The sequence below is a fragment of the Oratosquilla oratoria genome, chromosome 33 (assembly GCF_046742065.1).
Source record: "Oratosquilla oratoria isolate Oo_2021 chromosome 33, ASM4674206v1, whole genome shotgun sequence".
NCBI lineage: Eukaryota > Metazoa > Arthropoda > Malacostraca > Stomatopoda > Squillidae > Oratosquilla > Oratosquilla oratoria.
In genome coordinates this window covers 15,694,646-15,712,961 of record NC_134809.1, presented here as the reverse complement: position 1 = coordinate 15,712,961, position 18,316 = coordinate 15,694,646, and the positions used below count along the sequence as shown (strand labels likewise).

Here is an 18,316-nt window from a genome sequence, read left to right as displayed (position 1 = left end):
AACCTTTTGGGAGGAAAGTATTTAACAGTCCTTTTAGACTGAGTAAGGGAAGTGCCTTCCTAAGGTTTCTCTAGAGAAACTCCATTGGTCTTGAAAGAAGAATGATAAAAAAACAAGAGAATCTCCATGATATTCCTCTAAGCAATAAATTGTATCTCGATTAAAGATACGATGGTGTGGTACGCAGTTTCGGGAAAGGTTCCTGAATCGAAATTAAACAAGCCTTGAGGGAAATCGCCGTAACTTAAGGTAAACAATGCAATTCCCTAACAATAATTACCACAAGCCAGAATAAGCTGGTTGCTTGGAGGTGTCATTCATATATTATTGCTCAAGGTCCTTAACTCAGAGAGGTCTACATTTCTCCATCTCTTACACTACTCATGTTACCTCTATCGCCACTGTTCCCCTCTCTGTGGTACCTTTCACTACTCTTGAAAAGTTTTCACTTGGTGTGCAAATTTGGACTGGAGCTTCATTATGGTTGGTGAGCAGGTATGAGGTAATTTACAATAAAATGGTCTTTGACATCCTCAACAATTCCCCTGTCATACCTTTCTCTGTTACCTTTCATGAGAACTCTAGTCCACTGCTTCAGATGTCCTGTATAGATCCAGGTTTCCAGACATTCTGGCAGTATGACTTATTTCTATATGTTCCAGTATTTTATGCCATGACACGCCACTCCTAGACCTTGGCTACTCTCCAATACACTCCTTGGCATCTTATAGAGTTTCACTATGCAGTCATCTGGATATGCCTACAGATAGCCTTTCCTCCACCCACCTAACCACACACCTTGCTACTGATCTTACTAGTTCCCAGTCTCCTTATCTTAGAGAACCACTACATTTATTCTAATTCTCCAGAGCTTTGCCAATAAAAAAAAAGTGATCATCCTTCCTGGGAGAAGGAATGTTTCAAGTGCTTACTCAGAGATTATGCTGGAGGTTCAGACTAGTTCTGGTTTGATGTGGTTGTAAACAGGCTGCAGTATAAAATGGACAATACAATAGCTTTCAGCTAACATAGTTTACAGGATATACAAGTGTAGGTGTTTATAAAACACATGCATGTAAGACATGCTCCTATTTCAGTATTATATAATATATTAGGAAGTATTCAGTGTTCAGCCATAAGGGATAGACAAGTATGATGAATGATTATTCAATAAAATCATCTTGTTTTTTATCTGTCTTTAATACTTATAATAATTCTGTTTTTGAATTATAATACAAACACAAGATGACAATTTTATTAGGTGCAACCAAGACTGTTATTCATCATTATCATTATAATTTTATGGTCAAAGACAAAGGAGGTTTCCAATTGAGATATAACTGGAAGGGTATGGTAAGATGCATGAGTGTTGTTGTTGTTGTCGTCCCCTAGACTGTCTGTCCGAGCAGTCCCGTCTCCCCAAGGAATGCCACAGCCGAAACTGGGTTTTCCCACAAATCCTTTATAGAGTGTATGTTGTGTTGTTTGCATGCATGATTGTGTATAATGCAGTCTTCCATTATTTGTTGTATGGTATGGGGTGAAGTGTTACATCCTGGGCAGCTGTTCACAATGCGGTCATCCAGCCTCTTCTGGTAGCTTAGAAGTGCTGGGTGGTGGCCGCACCGCAGTCTGGCCAGGTGAACTCTGTCCTTTTGTGGGAGAGAGGATTCAGAAGGGTGGATATCGGGGGGGTCTGGCATGCAGCAGTGTGTTGTCTTTCAGTGTGTTAATGGAGTGGTGAATGATATGGTTATGAATATGTTTCCGGAGGCTGGTATTTGGTGGTTGTGGAGGAAGAGAAGAGAGTATCTGTGTGTGGTACAAGTCTTTGGGTTTTGTTTTAATATTTCTTGGTGTGTGTGGGTGTTCTGCTATGTAGTATAGCGGGTGTGATGTGTTTGTGGTGGCTGCGGGAAGTGTTTGTGTGCCTCTCATGTCGAGGTGGTCCTTGACTTTGAGGACTTTTGTTTCATGGTGTAAATGGTGTGTAGGTGTTGTATTTGTGCAGCCTGTAATTGTTTTTAGGGCTTTGTTTTGTATGATTTGAAGGGTGTTGTGGTGTGTCTCACTGAGATTAGGAGCCCATGCAGGACTCGCATAATTCATCACTGAGCGTATGCATTGTTTGTATATTGTTGTATTAGTTTCTTTGTTTTGTCCAAATGTTGTTCCAGTGATTGACTTAAGTGTGTTAAGTCTAGGTGTGCATTTGTTTTTTATGTTTGTGATGTGTTTTCTCAACATGCAATGCATGAGTGTTGACTAAGTTACTAAGTAACTTGAAAAGTTGGATGCATATCCTGAATGATCGATTGATAACATAATTGTTACACATTTTCTGACTTCAACATTTGCAATAATTTAGTTTTTAAATAATCAAAGTTTGTGAGAAGCCTTTGGTAGTTTTATTTTCTTTGAAGCCTTGTTCCATTGTCTACTAACCCTTAAAGAATAATCAATTCAATTATTGGCTCAAGTTTTATTAAGTGGAAAACCCACAGTGGGTTGTACGTAATGATCCTTGAAACCTTCCACAGATCCCTTTGATAAGAAACTTTGGACTATTGTCTGTGTTTTATCAATGTGGGACTGTTTCTATATCACCAGCTCATAGTGGTAGAGAGGGGAGAATAGTCTAGTTGTTGATTGTCAACTCTCCATGTATTTACCTGGTTGTATTTTGCAGGAAAGGGAGCTGCACTCCTGGTGTCCCACCTTTGTATCTCGCAGTGTGAAAAAAGGTAAGAAATAGAGTTGAAATTGAAAGAGATCTTGAGGCCAAGTGGAGAGGCTAAGTGTCCCCTTAGGGCTGTACCCTAATGGAGGTGAGGTAGTTGATGGGTGTTGAAAATGGACATTTTTACAGTCCATCTTGAAGGACCACCAAGTGCAAGTACCCATCATTGGTCTCACCCCAAAAAACAATAGTGTTAATATCATATTTCTCAAGTATCCATACATATTTGGACTTCATTGGTTAGGATAAATTAGCTTGATTCACCAACAAAGCCTGTATAACTAAAAACAAACCTAAATGGCATTTGTGGGAAGATGATGGCTCTTTCTTTGGAGGATGCACAAATCAAAGGACATGGTAACCACAGAATTTCTTTATTTCATTAAATATAGAAGCAACAAATCCTCGGCAAGCTATGCAAGACCTCGCACCACCTCCCCCCTCCCCCCAGCCCCTCTCCGGCTGACAACAACAACAACAACAACAAGCGCAAAGGCAAGTCACATCGGGTCATATGGGGGCACAGCAGCAGGTCCTTGTTCACTGTAGATCTTGTAATTTTGGTATAACATAGGTTAAACACTTACACTTAAGCTTGACAATTTGTGTAATTGAACTGGTTGAAAACAATGCATTTGGTAGATTTGGGTATCTGTGTGGTCTCCTCTGGGTAACCACATTATTTATCTGGTAACTCAAGTGTTGGTAACTTACTGTAGATTTTCCACACATATGCACACATGCACACACACATACACACATCATACACACACACACACACAAACATGAATTTGAAGCTAGGCACAATAACTGAAAAATAAAACAGGACCCCATAGGTGTTGCTCTTTTCATGTATACTATAATTAGGTGAATTAGATGATTAACAGCATGTGATGAAAAAAATCATAGACTGCCTGATCTACCCTAGATTAGAATGTGTAGTGGGAATGTGGTCTCCGCATAGTGATGGATATAAACAAGACAAAGATAATACAAAGACCAGTGACCAAATTGGTTCCCAACCTTATATATAAAACATAGAAAGAGTGAAAGCACTGGACCTGCCATCATTAAAAAAAAAAGAAGAGAAAGATATGACTCGATAGTATTAAGGTGATTAAAGGGAATAGATATAATTGGTCTGAGAAAGGAAAGTCATGAGCTTATGGGGAGAGAGACATACGGATACCACAAACCCCTGGATTATTTTAGTTGATATAAGTCAAGCTAAAACCACAAGTGAATTTTAAACCAGGTACAATAGTTGGAGAAAAAGAGACTGAATCCCTTTAGTCTAGCTCCTCATATATCACAACTGGGTGCATACACTCACACAATGTATGCACAAACACACACACATACATACACACACATGCACACAATGCACACAAACAGGTAACTAAGATAAAGGTAACAGATATCTAGTGTGCTATGGGGTCTGAGTGAGGCTACAAGAACCATCCCCGTTAGCTGGCTAGTTTCCCCGACCCGCATGCAGCCTTGTCGTCGACCTTTAAAGTATCAGAACACAGCCATGAGTACCACGCTGCTTTTGGAAAGGGAGTTGTAAAGTATGGGAAGGAGGATCGAACACAGCACACCATTTTGATGGTAAAGATGAACTAAATTTAAGTGCAGGGCTCATCACATGAGCCTCAATAGTAGAGATGCTGTTTAAGGAATTGAAGATACATTATAAGAGATGGTTGGTGGGTAGAAATGATACAAAAGAGGGGAAGGATGACAGAATGTGAATGTGAAGTGAAAAAAAAAAAAAGGGGAGCAGGGCAAAACAGAAGATGGAATGGGTGGAGACATGAGAGGAGGTGCTTGAGGGCATGAGGCAACACCGAGCCTATACCGGGAGGGAATGAGATCTGGACAGAAGACTTGTTCCAGTTCAGTCAGACTGTGGATTCCCCGGCTTGTTCTCATACAGGATCGTACCTTCATGCTCACAATGACATAAACATTATATGCAGCATTGAAAACTGTGCAAACAAATAAAGAGCCTGCAAAAACGATTATTTACAAAACTTTACTTTGATAGAATCTTCCATATAATCAGTTTAATATATTAATTTTACTCCCATTTTATTATCTTTACAGTTTAATCAGGGATGAAAAATGTTATATGGCAGCATAAAAAGACAGAGAGACAACGATAATCAAACTCCTTCAGCACAAACATTGTCTTCCAGGACAACCCAGACCATCGTCCTGCCTTGATGACATCAGCATTTTTTAATGGCATCATGGCAAACCGATGACATCACTTCACGCAGCCTGCTGACCTTGGTCACTGTAAACACAGTACCACACTTGGGTTTAGATGGAACGCTTGTGAGAGAGTTAGTTATCACGTAGGAACTGTTGATTTTTTTTTTTTTATTTTGATAAAAATAGTTGCAAACGCTGGCCACTCAATACTGACATGATAAAAAGTACTACTGCCTTGGAATTTATGGTCAAGGTTCATGCGGCAACTACCCCTCGTTCCCATCACATAATTTGTACATCTGGTTGTCAAGGTGTTCAGTATTACCGGGCTAAGTATCAAGAACAACCGGTTACATATAGGCACACACGCACCGTCACGTTCACTCGCACACGTGCAGTCTCCCCCTTTTGAGAGGGGGTGGGGGGTGGGAGTGGGGCAGCTGCCGGGAGCTGCAACCACACGGCCCGGCGGCAGGACGTGCCATGCCAGATCAGGCCAGGCTAAGTCAACGGGGGCAAAGGGGAACCTATCAGAACTTGGAATGGGCGAATGCTCGTTGTTTGTGTCCTTGCCCCGTCCTGTCCCCGAAGCCGCGCCTGAGTACAGTGATAAAGACTGGAGCCAATTTTGGCTTGGTAACCACGTCCACAACCACTTCACACAGAGTGCAAGGTTCTATTTCCTTCTCTAAGGCTGCTGTTGCTCAAAAAATGTCCCACTGAATATGGTAGTACCAATAGAAAATGTAATTACAATATTGTCTCACAGCCCAGACAAAGACCACTGCGGCAAGTGTCTCGATTACCACCACCTGCTTGAGAGGTGCGTCACTCAAGCCCTTGTAGTCGGCACATGTGTGCACCATGTCGCACACATGGGGCCTCCACTTGCACATCCTCTTTCTGTGGAGAGCTGCCCCCGTAGTTTCACCCTTGCATTAATGTCTTCACCTGCATGATAAGAAGCACTATACAGGCTTCCTCCAGAGCAGTGTAACACCATGTAGGCATGTTTCCCAGCAACACAACACTATAGGCTTCCCTGGCATGTCAACATGGTGCTGGGTTCCTCTACGGCACCAAATAACTTTCTATTGTTTCCATAACTTTCACCTAAACAGTACACAACTGTATAGTCAACTGCGAGGTGGGGAGAGGAAAGCATGATCAGGAGATTTCATTTTGCAGATGGCAAGGGTGACTCCTGGCATGCCACACTGACAGGAAGGGCATTCCTTCTTCTGTTGAAAGTTAAAGATGTTCTTGCTCTGATAAGTACTGCACAGCAAAAGGAGTACTTTACTCCTGCACTGCAACATATATCTGTCACAGAAGCTCTCTGGTTCCATGTTGAAGTACTGGGAGAGGCACCCTTGACTTGACTATTCACAGAAGAAGGAAGTAAACTCCTCCTCCACAACACATTGGTTATATGGAGGAGTTTCAGCTGCTGTACAAAGGGCCATACTTAAAGACGCTGATATTCTACAAGGCGCAGTAGAGGTGAAACGAGGCGTCAGTGGTTTATTGCTATCTGCTGATGGTTGAGTTGATCAGGAAGGGAACGTAGAACAACTTGCTTTCCATCACCAGGGCTGCAGCTGCTTGCACCTGTAAGTCAATCAAAGATTAATTGATGTACAGGAATGCAGCTCCATACACATGTATTAACCAAATTATTGTTATCAAATTATTATGATCCTAGAGATAAGCGGCTAGTGCAGTCCACTGATGCAATTTATCATGAGGTATGTCTGAGTAATAGGTACATCTTTTAATGCAAGGACACATCTGAATCAAATCTAACTTCAGTGGAGCATATTGGCCTTATTTCACATGACTACACTAACAACGTTTGATACCAATACATATACATGCATTAGTAAAGAATAGGCCTACTTGTGATAAAAGTCCTAAAAAAATTCTTGCATTTCACTTAACCAACAAGCTACTTACTTCAGGTAGTCTGACTAGCAGTTCTTGGAATCTGGTTGGCTGTGCGGGGAAGTGCGTCTCACAAAAGGACTTGAGGCAGTTCATATACCTTTCTTGGATCACCTCCAGCTCCTTGTGACTGCTCTTGCCTGTTTGAGAGGGAGAAAAAGAAGACATATTTAATGCTAAAGTTCATATCTGGAAAAAGATACACACACAGGAGGCATATATTTTCTGTGTTTGTACTTTGACCTTGTATTTGGGAAAGAGAGTGTGCTATGTTTGATGTCTAGTTCTTCTTAACCTATCTAGGATTGGTCATATCATGCTATTCCTTCTCTCAGTTTTAGCTCATTTAACCTTTTCATGAATTTTCTTGTAATTTTCCCCCTATTTGGAAAAACTTTACAGTATTTACATTTTTCATACATATCCCCATACTGAGGGGGCTACATACTGTAATTATATGCAGGCAATATTTCAAGAACTTTAGAGATACTGATATAAGCCAGAGTCACATACGAGTTTAGGGCTCATATATGGCCTGTTCTGTGGGTAACACTGTGACCTTACACTTATACACATCCAACATCTTGCCAAAGAGAATGGGGTGCCAACTTGCAGTACTATGATGCCTCTCAGCCCTGGCCAGAGGCTGAACTCAGAACTGCTGAGTTGCTAGCCAAATTAGTACCACAGCCCCCAACTCCTTGCATAAGAGAGTGGGGTGCTGACCTGCAGTACTGTAATTCTTTTCAGCTTTAGACACGGACCAAACTCAGGACTGCTTAGTTACAGGCTGAATTAGTATCACTACCCCAGCAAGTCATGGCAAGATGTGGTTGGTAAAGTGTATAAGTATGTGCTGATTGACAGCATTAGGAGGGGGATAACTGCACCAAGTTCCTTCCATTTAACATATGATTTACAAAGAATGTATGTTCACTTGGTTCTCTGCAAGACTGCAAGGTGACAAATAATAGCTATTTGATCTACATACCAAGGGCTTTTCCCCCCTTACCAGGGAGGAAGCCAAGTCAAAAGGCATATACCCACTCCCACCAATTTCATACCTGCCCCCATCCACCATCCTTTCCCCCTTCTCATCTTAGCTCCTCATGGATGACAGGTCATAAAAGATAGGCATTTGGGAATGGATGAAAAGAGGAGAGTATTTGAAGGGATGATTGTGTCAACAGCATTGTGCAGGGCAGAAATTTAGAATTTCAGAGAGGCAGAGAGGAAAAGTTTGAATGTGTTTGAGATGAAATGTCTGAGAAGTATGGTAGGGGTTACAAGGTTGGATAGAGTGAGAAATGAGGAGGTGAGGAGGAGAGCTGGGGTGGAAAAGGAGATGGCAGATAGGGCTGATGAAAGAGTATTGGGATGGTTTGGACACATGGAAAGAATGAGTGAAGAAAGATTAGTAAAAGAGGTGTGGAAGGCAGAGGTGGAGGGAATGAACTTCAGGGCATGACTGAGGATGAGATGGATGGATGGGTGAAAGGGGCATTGAGCAAGGAAGGGAGAAGGCAGGAGATTGGGGTGAGTGGAGAATGGCTGTGTATAGATAATACTGTGATGCAAGGAAGGGAGGGGTGCGTGTTTGGGAGTGGTTATGTGTGAATGATATTTTGGTGCAGCCTGAAGGGATTTCTCCCCATCTTTTTTTTTTATGCATGAGGGGATGGAGAGGAGGGGTTGCTGATTGAGTGAAGCAGCCTTGCTGTGGATGTGCTGTGTCCTGCTATGTTGCTTCTGACCCAGGGCAGTGGGCAGGGATACAGTGATGACAAAGAATAGCAAGATCTCTTGTTCCCATTGAATGCCCCTTCCTCTTTCTACTTGTGACAGCTCTTATCCTCACCTTGGTTGAGCATGGCGATGACCTTGAGGCACACATACTCCTCCACTTGGACTTTGATGCGACGCAGTGCCAAAGTGACGTGGGTGATCTTCTCAACCATGACCCCAACCTCTTGCCGCAGCTGGTCCATGGTAATAGGTCGCCCCATCATTGAAGTGAGACATGTTTGAAGTGTGCACAGGTTGTTGGATACCTATTGAAGAGAGTGATAATAGTAATAATAATTAATAATCTGAATAATTTGCATGGTGAGGTTCTTAAAGATTGGGCAACTATCTATTTCAGCACATCTGAATTTTGTTCCTTGTGGAGACAGTAGCAGCAACAGGAACTCACCTCTTGGTGGAACTCTGCTTCAGTGCCATCAGAGGACCGTGACCCAAGCTTGTGCAGACCATGGATGGCTTGATAAGCTGAAGTGTTCAGGACGAGGAGTTCATGCCACTTGTGCTTGAGTAGCTGTGTGTGCACCTCAACAGGAAGCTCTTGGTAAAATGGTAAACGTTTGGTCCAGTGCACCAGCTTGATGCCAATAGAATCACCTAACTGGTACAACTTGGCTGAATAGTCACTGCTATGGTCAAGAAGGTCATCCATGTTCTGTGGGGGTTGGGAAATAGAAATTAAAGTCTGAAGTATTTACTTAACTGTAATGTACAAGTAAAGACTATGCTCATGAGGTCCTGCTCTTAATCTCTAACTTAACCTAAAGTTCATATTCAGTTTTTAGTTGGAATTTTTTCTCTTTTAGTTTTTTCAAAAGTGATACATGAGGTGAAAAAGGAAAGCTACCAACCCTGAGCGTGGCAATGTCCTCAAAATCATCGCAGTCTATCAACATCCTGATCATGGCCTGTGCGCGGTTGTATGGCATTACACGCCCTGCTCGACTAGACGTCACACTGCTGCTGCTCTCTACACGGTGTCGGAAGTGTGCCACCTGCATTTAATAAAACAAAATTATGATCACTTTGCTCCTACCTCAAACTTATGACATTAATTCAAAATTGAAATCTTTTCCTTTGTCACCAAAATTATATTTTAGAGATCATCAACACAAGAGAAAATATTTTCATATTTAAATGCTAACCACAAAACAGAGTATGTCTACACAATCAACTTTTAGATTTTATGTAGAGATAGGTACTACAGAAATATTTTCACTACTGTAATTGTGTTGACTATACAATTAAAAGATGTCTATAAATAAGACAAGTTTCTCTTACATATGATTGGGTATAACATAGTTTGAAAGTTCAAGATCAGGTCCTCCAGTGATATGTAACTATATTCACCATGAACCAATATATCTACTACTGATTTTCTATTACACTGTACTGTAGCAGAAACTGTTAACATTGATACATACCTCGGCAGGGTTGGTTAGGGCTGTTTTAAGTATATGCCCACTGGACAGTCCGCTGCCAATAGGTGTGGAGACAGGTGTGGTGATGGGTGGGGACACGAGGGAAGGAGCTAAGGATGTGCTTGATAGGGGTGTGCTGGGTGTCATTTCACTCATCACCTTGTTCTCTGGTGTGCACGTTGTTAGAGTGGTTGGTAAATTTTTCATTTGACCATTCTTGTTGTTCTTCTTCTTTTTGTACTTCACCTGAGGTAAGACAAAGACAACAAATCAAATAAAGTTTGCCAGCCCCAAGATTGTAAGAAAACTAAAAAAAAAATAGTGCAGTCTAGAAAGAAAAGCATTTGTATGTTTAAAATCATCTGTAATAATTAGAAATTACTGCATATCACCATCCTTTGATTGGCTGGTCTCATTCTCCTTTTTCAAGAAAGACAAATGTCATTTAAAGTTTTGGAAATCTATTATCTATTATATCTGAAAGTCACTAAAGATGGTAGTTAGGTGCAGAGGACTGAAGGTCTAGACTATTCTCATACTGCATAAATTTTGCTGTTTTATAGAATAATGATATGAGAAACCCATAGACTGTTGACCCAGTGCCTGACTGATAGCTATGATGATCCAGTGTTTCACTTTTCTTGGCAAAATCTGATCTGAAGTCAGTCTACAAATCAGGCCTTTATTCCCATAATAAGTAGTGATCCTCAGAAACAGGAACAGCTAACTGGACAGACAAATCTTATGGATATCTGATACTATGACATAAGGAAAGTGGGAGACCTCTGGAGATGGATGTGGGGTATGGGTAGAGAAGTTAGTAGGTAGTTTTTTTGGTACAAATAGTAGATGTAAGTGAAGGGCTGCAGGTAGCTGAAATAATATTTGTATTCAAGAAATATACTGCATGTATAGAAGTAGATGGCTGCATTAACCATGATCGGAATAGCTATTTATGTGTACAATCAAAAGGTGTATGAAACAAAACTATGCTACTGACCAGATGTTAAGGACTATAATAATTAGTTGTTCCAAGCTGAAGAGAAATGGTTGTGTGGTGTAGTATGTAGTTATGATTTGTTCTACTATTTGTGATGTCACCATCTTAATCATTCCAATGAGAAGAAGTTAAAAGTTTGAATAATAGCTGGCCTGATATTTTTTCTTTATATATTACACTACAGAAACTGTTAAAATGATTGTAATTATATCCTGGAGGTCTTTAGGAGTTCACTAGGGTTAAACAATATGGGTCACTACAAATCCAGTGCTAGAGAATAGAAGTGAAGACCTTTATATCCATAAGAAAATGTATCCTTTGCGAGGGAATAACAATTATGCAAGACTCACCTTATATAGGTTGTAAACTGCTCCTGAATTCCTTCCTCCTGGCATTCGGTCTTCCCGTACAGCTGAAAGAGGACACACCTTAATTAACACCAGAGTATTTTAAAAGTAAAGAATTTTCAGAAATATTAACTAGGAAGGTTAAAATTGTGTCAACAAAATTAATTTGTCTCTTTCACTTCTGATATGTTTTCCTTTCTTTCATAAGAGCATTTGTTTCTTTCACTTTCGTCAATGATCATTGCCCAAGTTCAATCTTATAGAAGAATAATGACCCCTTGGTAAATGGTTAAAGCAACAGATTTGGTCTATTTGACACCTGGAAGAAACTATGTGGTGCTGTCTGGAAAGAGTGAGTGAGGGGCAAATAGATTATGATAGCTATTTGCTCCATCCATCATGTCATTTTATGTTTATCAAGAACATCACAATTGACAGTGTCCAGCCATGAGGTACTTTATTAGTTATTCCCTCTCATTCTGATGTCTTCCCCTTTAGAACTGTTCTCATGAGTTGATCTTCCAGGAAATCTCTTATCAGTCAATCTGCTGCCTTGGTTCTTCCTTGCAGACGACCCAAGACCCCTTGAAAACTGGCCATAGCCATCAGTTCAGCCCATAAGTCACTTAGTGAAGAGATTTTGTCTTCTCTGAGATGAAAGAATCTTGGGCAGTTGGTATCTGTTGCTAGGCTGATTCTACATTCATACTGTCCCTTCTTCACAGTGTGTGTGTGTGTGTGTTTACCTACAATAATTTCTAATCCTACTAATTTCTAATACCGGACAAACTTCGGGATATAACGGATCTGTCCAGTATTTCCATAGGATATAACGGATCTGTCCGGTATTTCCATAGGATATAACGGATCCTCGATTACAACGGATCTTCGGATATAACGACGGACCCCTGTCCCCATATCGTCCGTTATATCGAGAGTTTACTGTAATTGTACGAGTAGTTTACAGGAAAGGAGCAACGCTCATTAGATCCAGTCTCCTATTCTCTTTCTAACATACCTAGACTCAAATTCATGTATGGTTCCAACTTAATCTGCATCTTTGTTTTCTAATTATATTTAGATTTGACCTCGTGTATTGTTTGGGCTTGGGCTATATCACCTAAGCTGTTCCACATTTATACATATGTGTGTGTGTGTGTGTGTGTGTGTGTGTGTGTGTGTGTGTGTGTGTGTGTGTGTGTGTGTGTGTGCGCGCGTGTGCGACAAGAGACTGCAACTCACCTGCCAATACCATGCCCTGCATCAGGCATTTCTGGAACCGACAATACTGGCATCGGTTCCTCTGTGCTTTGGTTATCTCACAGTTGCCATCCGCTACACACGTGTACACACGTTTGTTCTGCACCGTCCTCTTGAAGAAGCCTTTGCACCTGCAAGAACAGCATATATTCATTACGAAACTCTCGACGAATGCATCTCCATATTTGCATATGTCAGCAAAACATGCAAGGCGTTTATTTGCAAACCCTATTTGGTCAATTAATTAGAAAAAGGATATACACCAGGTCCTTGTATATCCCTCCTCAAGTTCCATTACTAGACCACATACAATGGGAGAGACAGTGGCAGTAGGCAAAGCCTACTCGACGTAGACACAAGGTAACTGCCTTTCTGCCACTGGGCTAACTAACTACTAATGTATGAGCATAAAAGCGCTTCAACTGCTTACCCTTCGCACGTAATGATGCCGTAATGGAGACCCGTCGCACGATCCTCGCAGATCATGCAGATCATGGGCTGTTCGTCCTCCTCTTCCCCACCAGTGTGGGAGTATGAGGACGTGGTGGTGGTCGTCGTGGTGGCGGCGGGGCCCGAGGACGTCGTGTCCCCGTTGCGGTTCCCCCACATGCTCTGCACCGGGGACACGCCGAATCCGCAGCCCTGAGAATCGGGCTGCGTCTGCGGAAGCTGGGTCCTCTCACCCGCCCACAACCTCTCCATGTTGAGGGGCGCGTGTGGGGGCGTGGCATGGTGTTGCTGCTGCTGCTGGCTCGGCGAAGGCTGCTGGAGACCCGTCGCCGCTGCTACCGCCGCCGCCGCAGCTGCTGCGCCGTAGGGCGCACTGTGCAGGAGGGTAAGGTCGGCCGGGGATCCCTGCGGGGAGGTGAGGCCCCTGACCATAGAGGGGTAGCCGGGCGACGAAGGATCTACCGCGTAGGGCGACCGGGACGTGGGTGTGGCTGACCGGGGTGACCGCGCCGAGGTCGTAAAGGGCACGGGGGACCTGGCGGAGGGCGACAACGACATGGAACTGGAGGGGGAGAGCTGAGGCGGGGAGTTCCTCCGGTCCTGCCCGAGGGACAGGAGTCCGTCGACGGAGGCTCTGACGGCATCGCTCGTGTCGGCCGTGTAGCACATGGACCCGGGCATGGAGGACACTCCGCTGCTGCTCCCGACGCCCGAGTTGAGGGACTCACGTGGTCCTCCGCTCGAACTGCTGCAGCTGTTCTCGTTCTGGTTGCTCCAGAACATGGTCTTGACACCACCCGCTTCGCCCATGACGACTGTAGGCGTGCGTAGTCGGGGTGAATATGCGGATTTGGGTTCGACGACCATAGGGGTGACGGGCTGGGACGTGGGCTGTTGTTGTTGTGGCTGTTGCTGCTGTTGGTTGATCAGCCCACCGCTGATGAGTTCGGGCCTCACGCCGTTGATCCGCGAGGAGCCCACGTTGGACCAGTAGGGCGTGTGCATGGACGAGGGCGTAGGCTGCGCGGCGAAGGACGACGAGGGAGGAGAGGAGAGGGTCATGCCATGGTGCATGGGAAGGGCGGGCCTCAGCACGCCAGCGCTGCTGACTAGGACGGGAGTCCCCATGCTCGATGTGACGATGGGGGCTGACGGGTGGTGGGAGGAACCCATGCTGATGACGCTGGCGTGGTGCGTGCTGATCATGGGCGACGGGTGAGGCGAGGACGCCGGCGTACTGGCCGAACTGATGTCCGGCAGACGTTCGCTCGTGTCCGGGGGTGGTGGGGTGGTAGACATGCGCTCCGGCAAGCACTCCATGCTCAGCCCTCCCGCGCTGAGGCCCATGGGCGTGGGCGTTTGGGAGGGCGTGGGCGTGGACGAGACGGGCTGGTCTCCGCCGCCGTCGAAGACGCGGGCGTCATGGGCGTCCCCATCCCGCCCGATCTCGCTACTTTTGACCTCCTGGAACTCGTCGGCGGCGCTGTCGGGGGAGGACCGGTGGTGGAGGGGCGCCGGGGAGGGGGAGTCGTGGTGGGGGTAGGACCCGGGCTTAGGGCTCGAGGAGAAGGTCATCTCTCCTCCCGAGGACCCGCTGTCCGCTGAGCAGGAGGAGGTCTCCGCAACACTCTCGCCATCACTGCTGCACCTGCAACACAGGGCCCTCCTCTTAACACCGGGATGCGCACAGTCAAAACAAAACAAACCGTTCAGCTATTGGCATCATTATAGCATGTTCGTCAGAGTGTAAGCTTTCATGATTAGTATGCAAAAGAGACGGGGAGGCGGAGGAAGGTAAGAAGCCAGGGAGAGAGGAAGATTATATACATATATATATATATATATATATATATATATATATATATATATATATACATACAGTATATATATATAAATAAGAATGAAGGTGAAAGAAGTAGACTAGGAGTAATGGGAGATAGAAAGAAAGAGATAGAAAGAGAGAGCTTTCAGTTGTGCCTTAAAATCGAATAAAGTAATTAAGCGAGAATGAGGTGGAGGAAGCCGTACTGGCGCGGCTGCCCTCGTGGCTGGACACGAGGACGCCCACGAGGACAGCGCACGATGTCAGGCCGAGCAGAGATCGGCCCAACCAACGACAACAAGTCACAGTACGGGAGTATCGGTCGATCGACTTACCGGGAGTCCACCTTCCGCCTCTTGAGTTTGAGGTCCTGAAAGAGGCTCATCTTCACGCCCTCACACTGGAGCAACGTCACCGTCATAATTCCTGGAGGCAGAAAGGAAAAGAAAATTTGTTAAAAAAAGGGGAAATGGACGGATTAGTTCGTAAATAAACAAACAAGCGCAAACGCAAACAAACACACACACGAATTTAAGAACAATTTTACTGCGAGATAGAGAGACGGGACACCACGACCATAGCTCCCCTCCCGTAAGATACAACTAGGTAACTAGGTAAACACACACACACACACACACACACACACGCACGCACACACACACACACATTAAAAGGGTATTCTACACCCTGAACTGCTGTAGAACTATAAAAACTAAAGGAGCAATAAATGCATTCGACCCGGCTCTATAAAACTCCTCTTTGAAAACACACACACTTGCAATGGCCATCCACTATATCAGTGGTTCTTTCTCGAGTGTTTCTAACCTTTTTGGGACGTGTCGGGGGCGGGGGGGGGGAAGTTCCTCTCAGATAAGCAAAACAGTCTGGCGTTTGCCCGACTGTACTCACGAAAGAGGTTCACTTGAGGTAAGAGGGTTGATCTTTTTTTTTTATTCTAATTAATTAATCTTTTTATCCATTTACTTGTTTACATACTTGGGCTAAAAGGGTTATTTTTTTCTATTTTATTTATTTGTTTGTCCGTTTACTTGTTTATATAGGTATTCGTTTATTTATTCGTTTGCATTTCCTCTAATACCTCCTGGTGGTTCCAATCCAGTTTAACCTGATGCCCCAGTCTCCTCATTTATAATTTTTACTTTGATTTTTTTTTTTGGGGGGGGCGTTGGGGGGAGAAATGCATTTCAGGGTACTTCCAAGGGACCAATTTCTATACCTCTTGGGATTATTGGGGCATCACTTTGAAGAACACCTGTATCAGATCGTCACATGAATCCTACACACCCTCAACTCCAAGGGTGGAGTAGTGGGCGGATTAGAAAGAACGCTGCTAGGGGAGGAGTTTTCCTCCGAGAGTCCCATAACATCATGAAATGCGAAGAACAACTAAAACGTGGCTTAAAGACCGATGGTGTGGACGGAAGGCTGTGGAACGTATTTTCTAGTATGCATGCATGTATGCACACTCCTGGGGGTCAGCGGTACTGCGAAATACTTGTAACTAAACCACTAAAGTAACCCTTCAGGTAAACAAGCTGAAGAGTGATTATTTTTGCGCGTATGGGACTAACTACGTCAGGTGACATGAGGGCGAATATTACGAACTCCCAATGGCCCTCCAAGCTCGACGACATTGCTCACATGACTTAGGATTGACGGAGAAGAGCTGTAGACTAAGGACGCGCCAACCAAGTCCGTTCAGTCGGCCGTTCCTGCTCATAAGGACACAGAGGCACAAGATAGTTCTTGCAGGGCTTCCTCTGCGGCCGGGAGGAAGGCTGTCAGTCGCCAGCTCTCGGCGGCTGGCCGGGACACGTGAGAGAGCCGACGACGCTGAGGACGAAGAGGCGCGCGGCGAACCCCTTGCGTCCCGGGTGAGACTTTAGCAGCCAAACTATTCGATTCAATTCCGTGGCACCCCGTTCTGTAGAGAAGAGGCTTATAGCCTATCTCGATGAATAGTTTCCGTAACTGGGTGTCTCTGTTCTGGGTGTTGCCGCTGGGTATTCAATTTTCTAATACATACATACACACACACACACACACACACACACACATATATATATATATATATATATATATATATATATATATATATATATTTGATTTCAGTGACATCCCCTCGGAAGTAAAGGGACGAGTAAACGGGTCATAAGTGACAAGACGGCGAGCAACACAAGTTCAACAGTGGAGTAGAAAGGTGACGGGAGACCTTTTGGTCCACAACAAGGGAAGGCAAAAATGGCATTACAGCTTATTATTCGTCTCTCATTTTCTCTCTCATTTTCGAACTGGAAGGAGTTTCTTCAATTCGCTCATGGTTGCAGCTGGCGAAGTTGTTTCTACTTCGTTCTCGACTAAACTCACGAGAGGAGGAGCCAAGATAAGAGGGAGTGGGTGGATGGGAGTGGAGTATGTTGGGGATGGAATGGGTGGGGGGGATTTTATGCTTTTGTTTTTTGGCTACCTCCCTTGTAAGGGGGAAAAAACCTTTGGTACAAGTATGTACATTTTCTTTTCTCGCCCAGTCTTATTTCAGTGTGAAAACACTTCTGATATAACCGATTCCATTGACAAGCTCGAAGGTTTGTATCAGGAAGGACGTCCACGGTTTTTTTTCTTCAGACCCTGTAATTAGGGTGATGCTCCTTCCAAGGCAAAAGGGCATGTCGACGGCATTAACAAGAATAAAGTCTACAAAGGATGTCACCGTGTCCCCGAGAAGTTATGGGCTACTGAAAGCTGCAAGTCAATCATAGCAAAACGAGTCAGACAGGCATGCAGGCCGATCGGCAGAAAGGCGACGCAGGTATGTGGACAAATCAGGCAGAGGGAGAGGCAGATATGTGGGTGAATCAGGCAGAGGGAGAGGCAGGTATGTGGGTGAATCAGGCATAGGGAGAGGCAGATATGTGGGTGAATCAGGGAGGAGAGGCAGATATGTGGGTGAATCAGGGAGGAGAGGCAGGTATGTGGGTGAATCAGGCAGAGGGAGAGGCAGGTATGTGGGGTGAATCAGGCAGAGGGAGAGGCAGGTATGTGGGGTGAATCAGGCAGAGGGAGAGGCAGGTCTGTGGGCGAATCAGGCAGAAGGCAGAGGCAGGCACCAACTAAGAGGCATCTGTTGCTCATCCCTCTTCTGCAGGCCGGAGTGACCCCCCAACCCAGTTCTTGATTAACTCCCGTCATCGTAAGGGCTGGATCGGGTCTCAAAAACTGGAAGAACCTGATGGTGTGCATCCAAGTGGTCCGCGTGTCTCCGCATTCTCCCAAAGCAGGGACCACTGA

At 44.4% G+C, this 18,316-nt stretch overlaps 1 protein-coding gene across 6 annotated transcripts in view; it reads right to left on the bottom strand.

Moving 5' to 3' along the window:
- Positions 1-1,891: 1,891 nt before the first annotated feature.
- The window catches only part of LOC143017784 (uncharacterized), a 74,653-nt gene continuing 58,228 nt past the window's right edge, over positions 1,892-18,316 (bottom strand). For 2 of the 6 annotated variants that reach the window (XM_076172666.1, XM_076172669.1), the window contains 10 exons: positions 15,343-15,433; positions 13,166-14,824; positions 12,718-12,866; positions 11,479-11,540; positions 10,132-10,374; positions 9,559-9,702; positions 9,099-9,362; positions 8,763-8,955; positions 6,917-7,044; positions 1,892-6,571 (listed from right to left, as the gene is read on the bottom strand). In XM_076172666.1, the coding sequence (XP_076028781.1) occupies positions 6,491-6,571; positions 6,917-7,044; positions 8,763-8,955; positions 9,099-9,362; positions 9,559-9,702; positions 10,132-10,374; positions 11,479-11,540; positions 12,718-12,866; positions 13,166-14,824; positions 15,343-15,433 (3,014 nt within the window). In that variant the 3' untranslated portion in view covers positions 1,892-6,490. Of the gene's footprint in view, positions 6,572-6,916; positions 7,045-8,762; positions 8,956-9,098; positions 9,363-9,558; positions 9,703-10,131; positions 10,375-11,478; positions 11,541-12,717; positions 12,867-13,165; positions 14,834-15,342; positions 15,434-18,316 lie in introns of all 6 variants that reach the window. The other 4 variants (XM_076172664.1, XM_076172667.1, XM_076172665.1 and 1 more) reach the window with 2 other exon arrangements.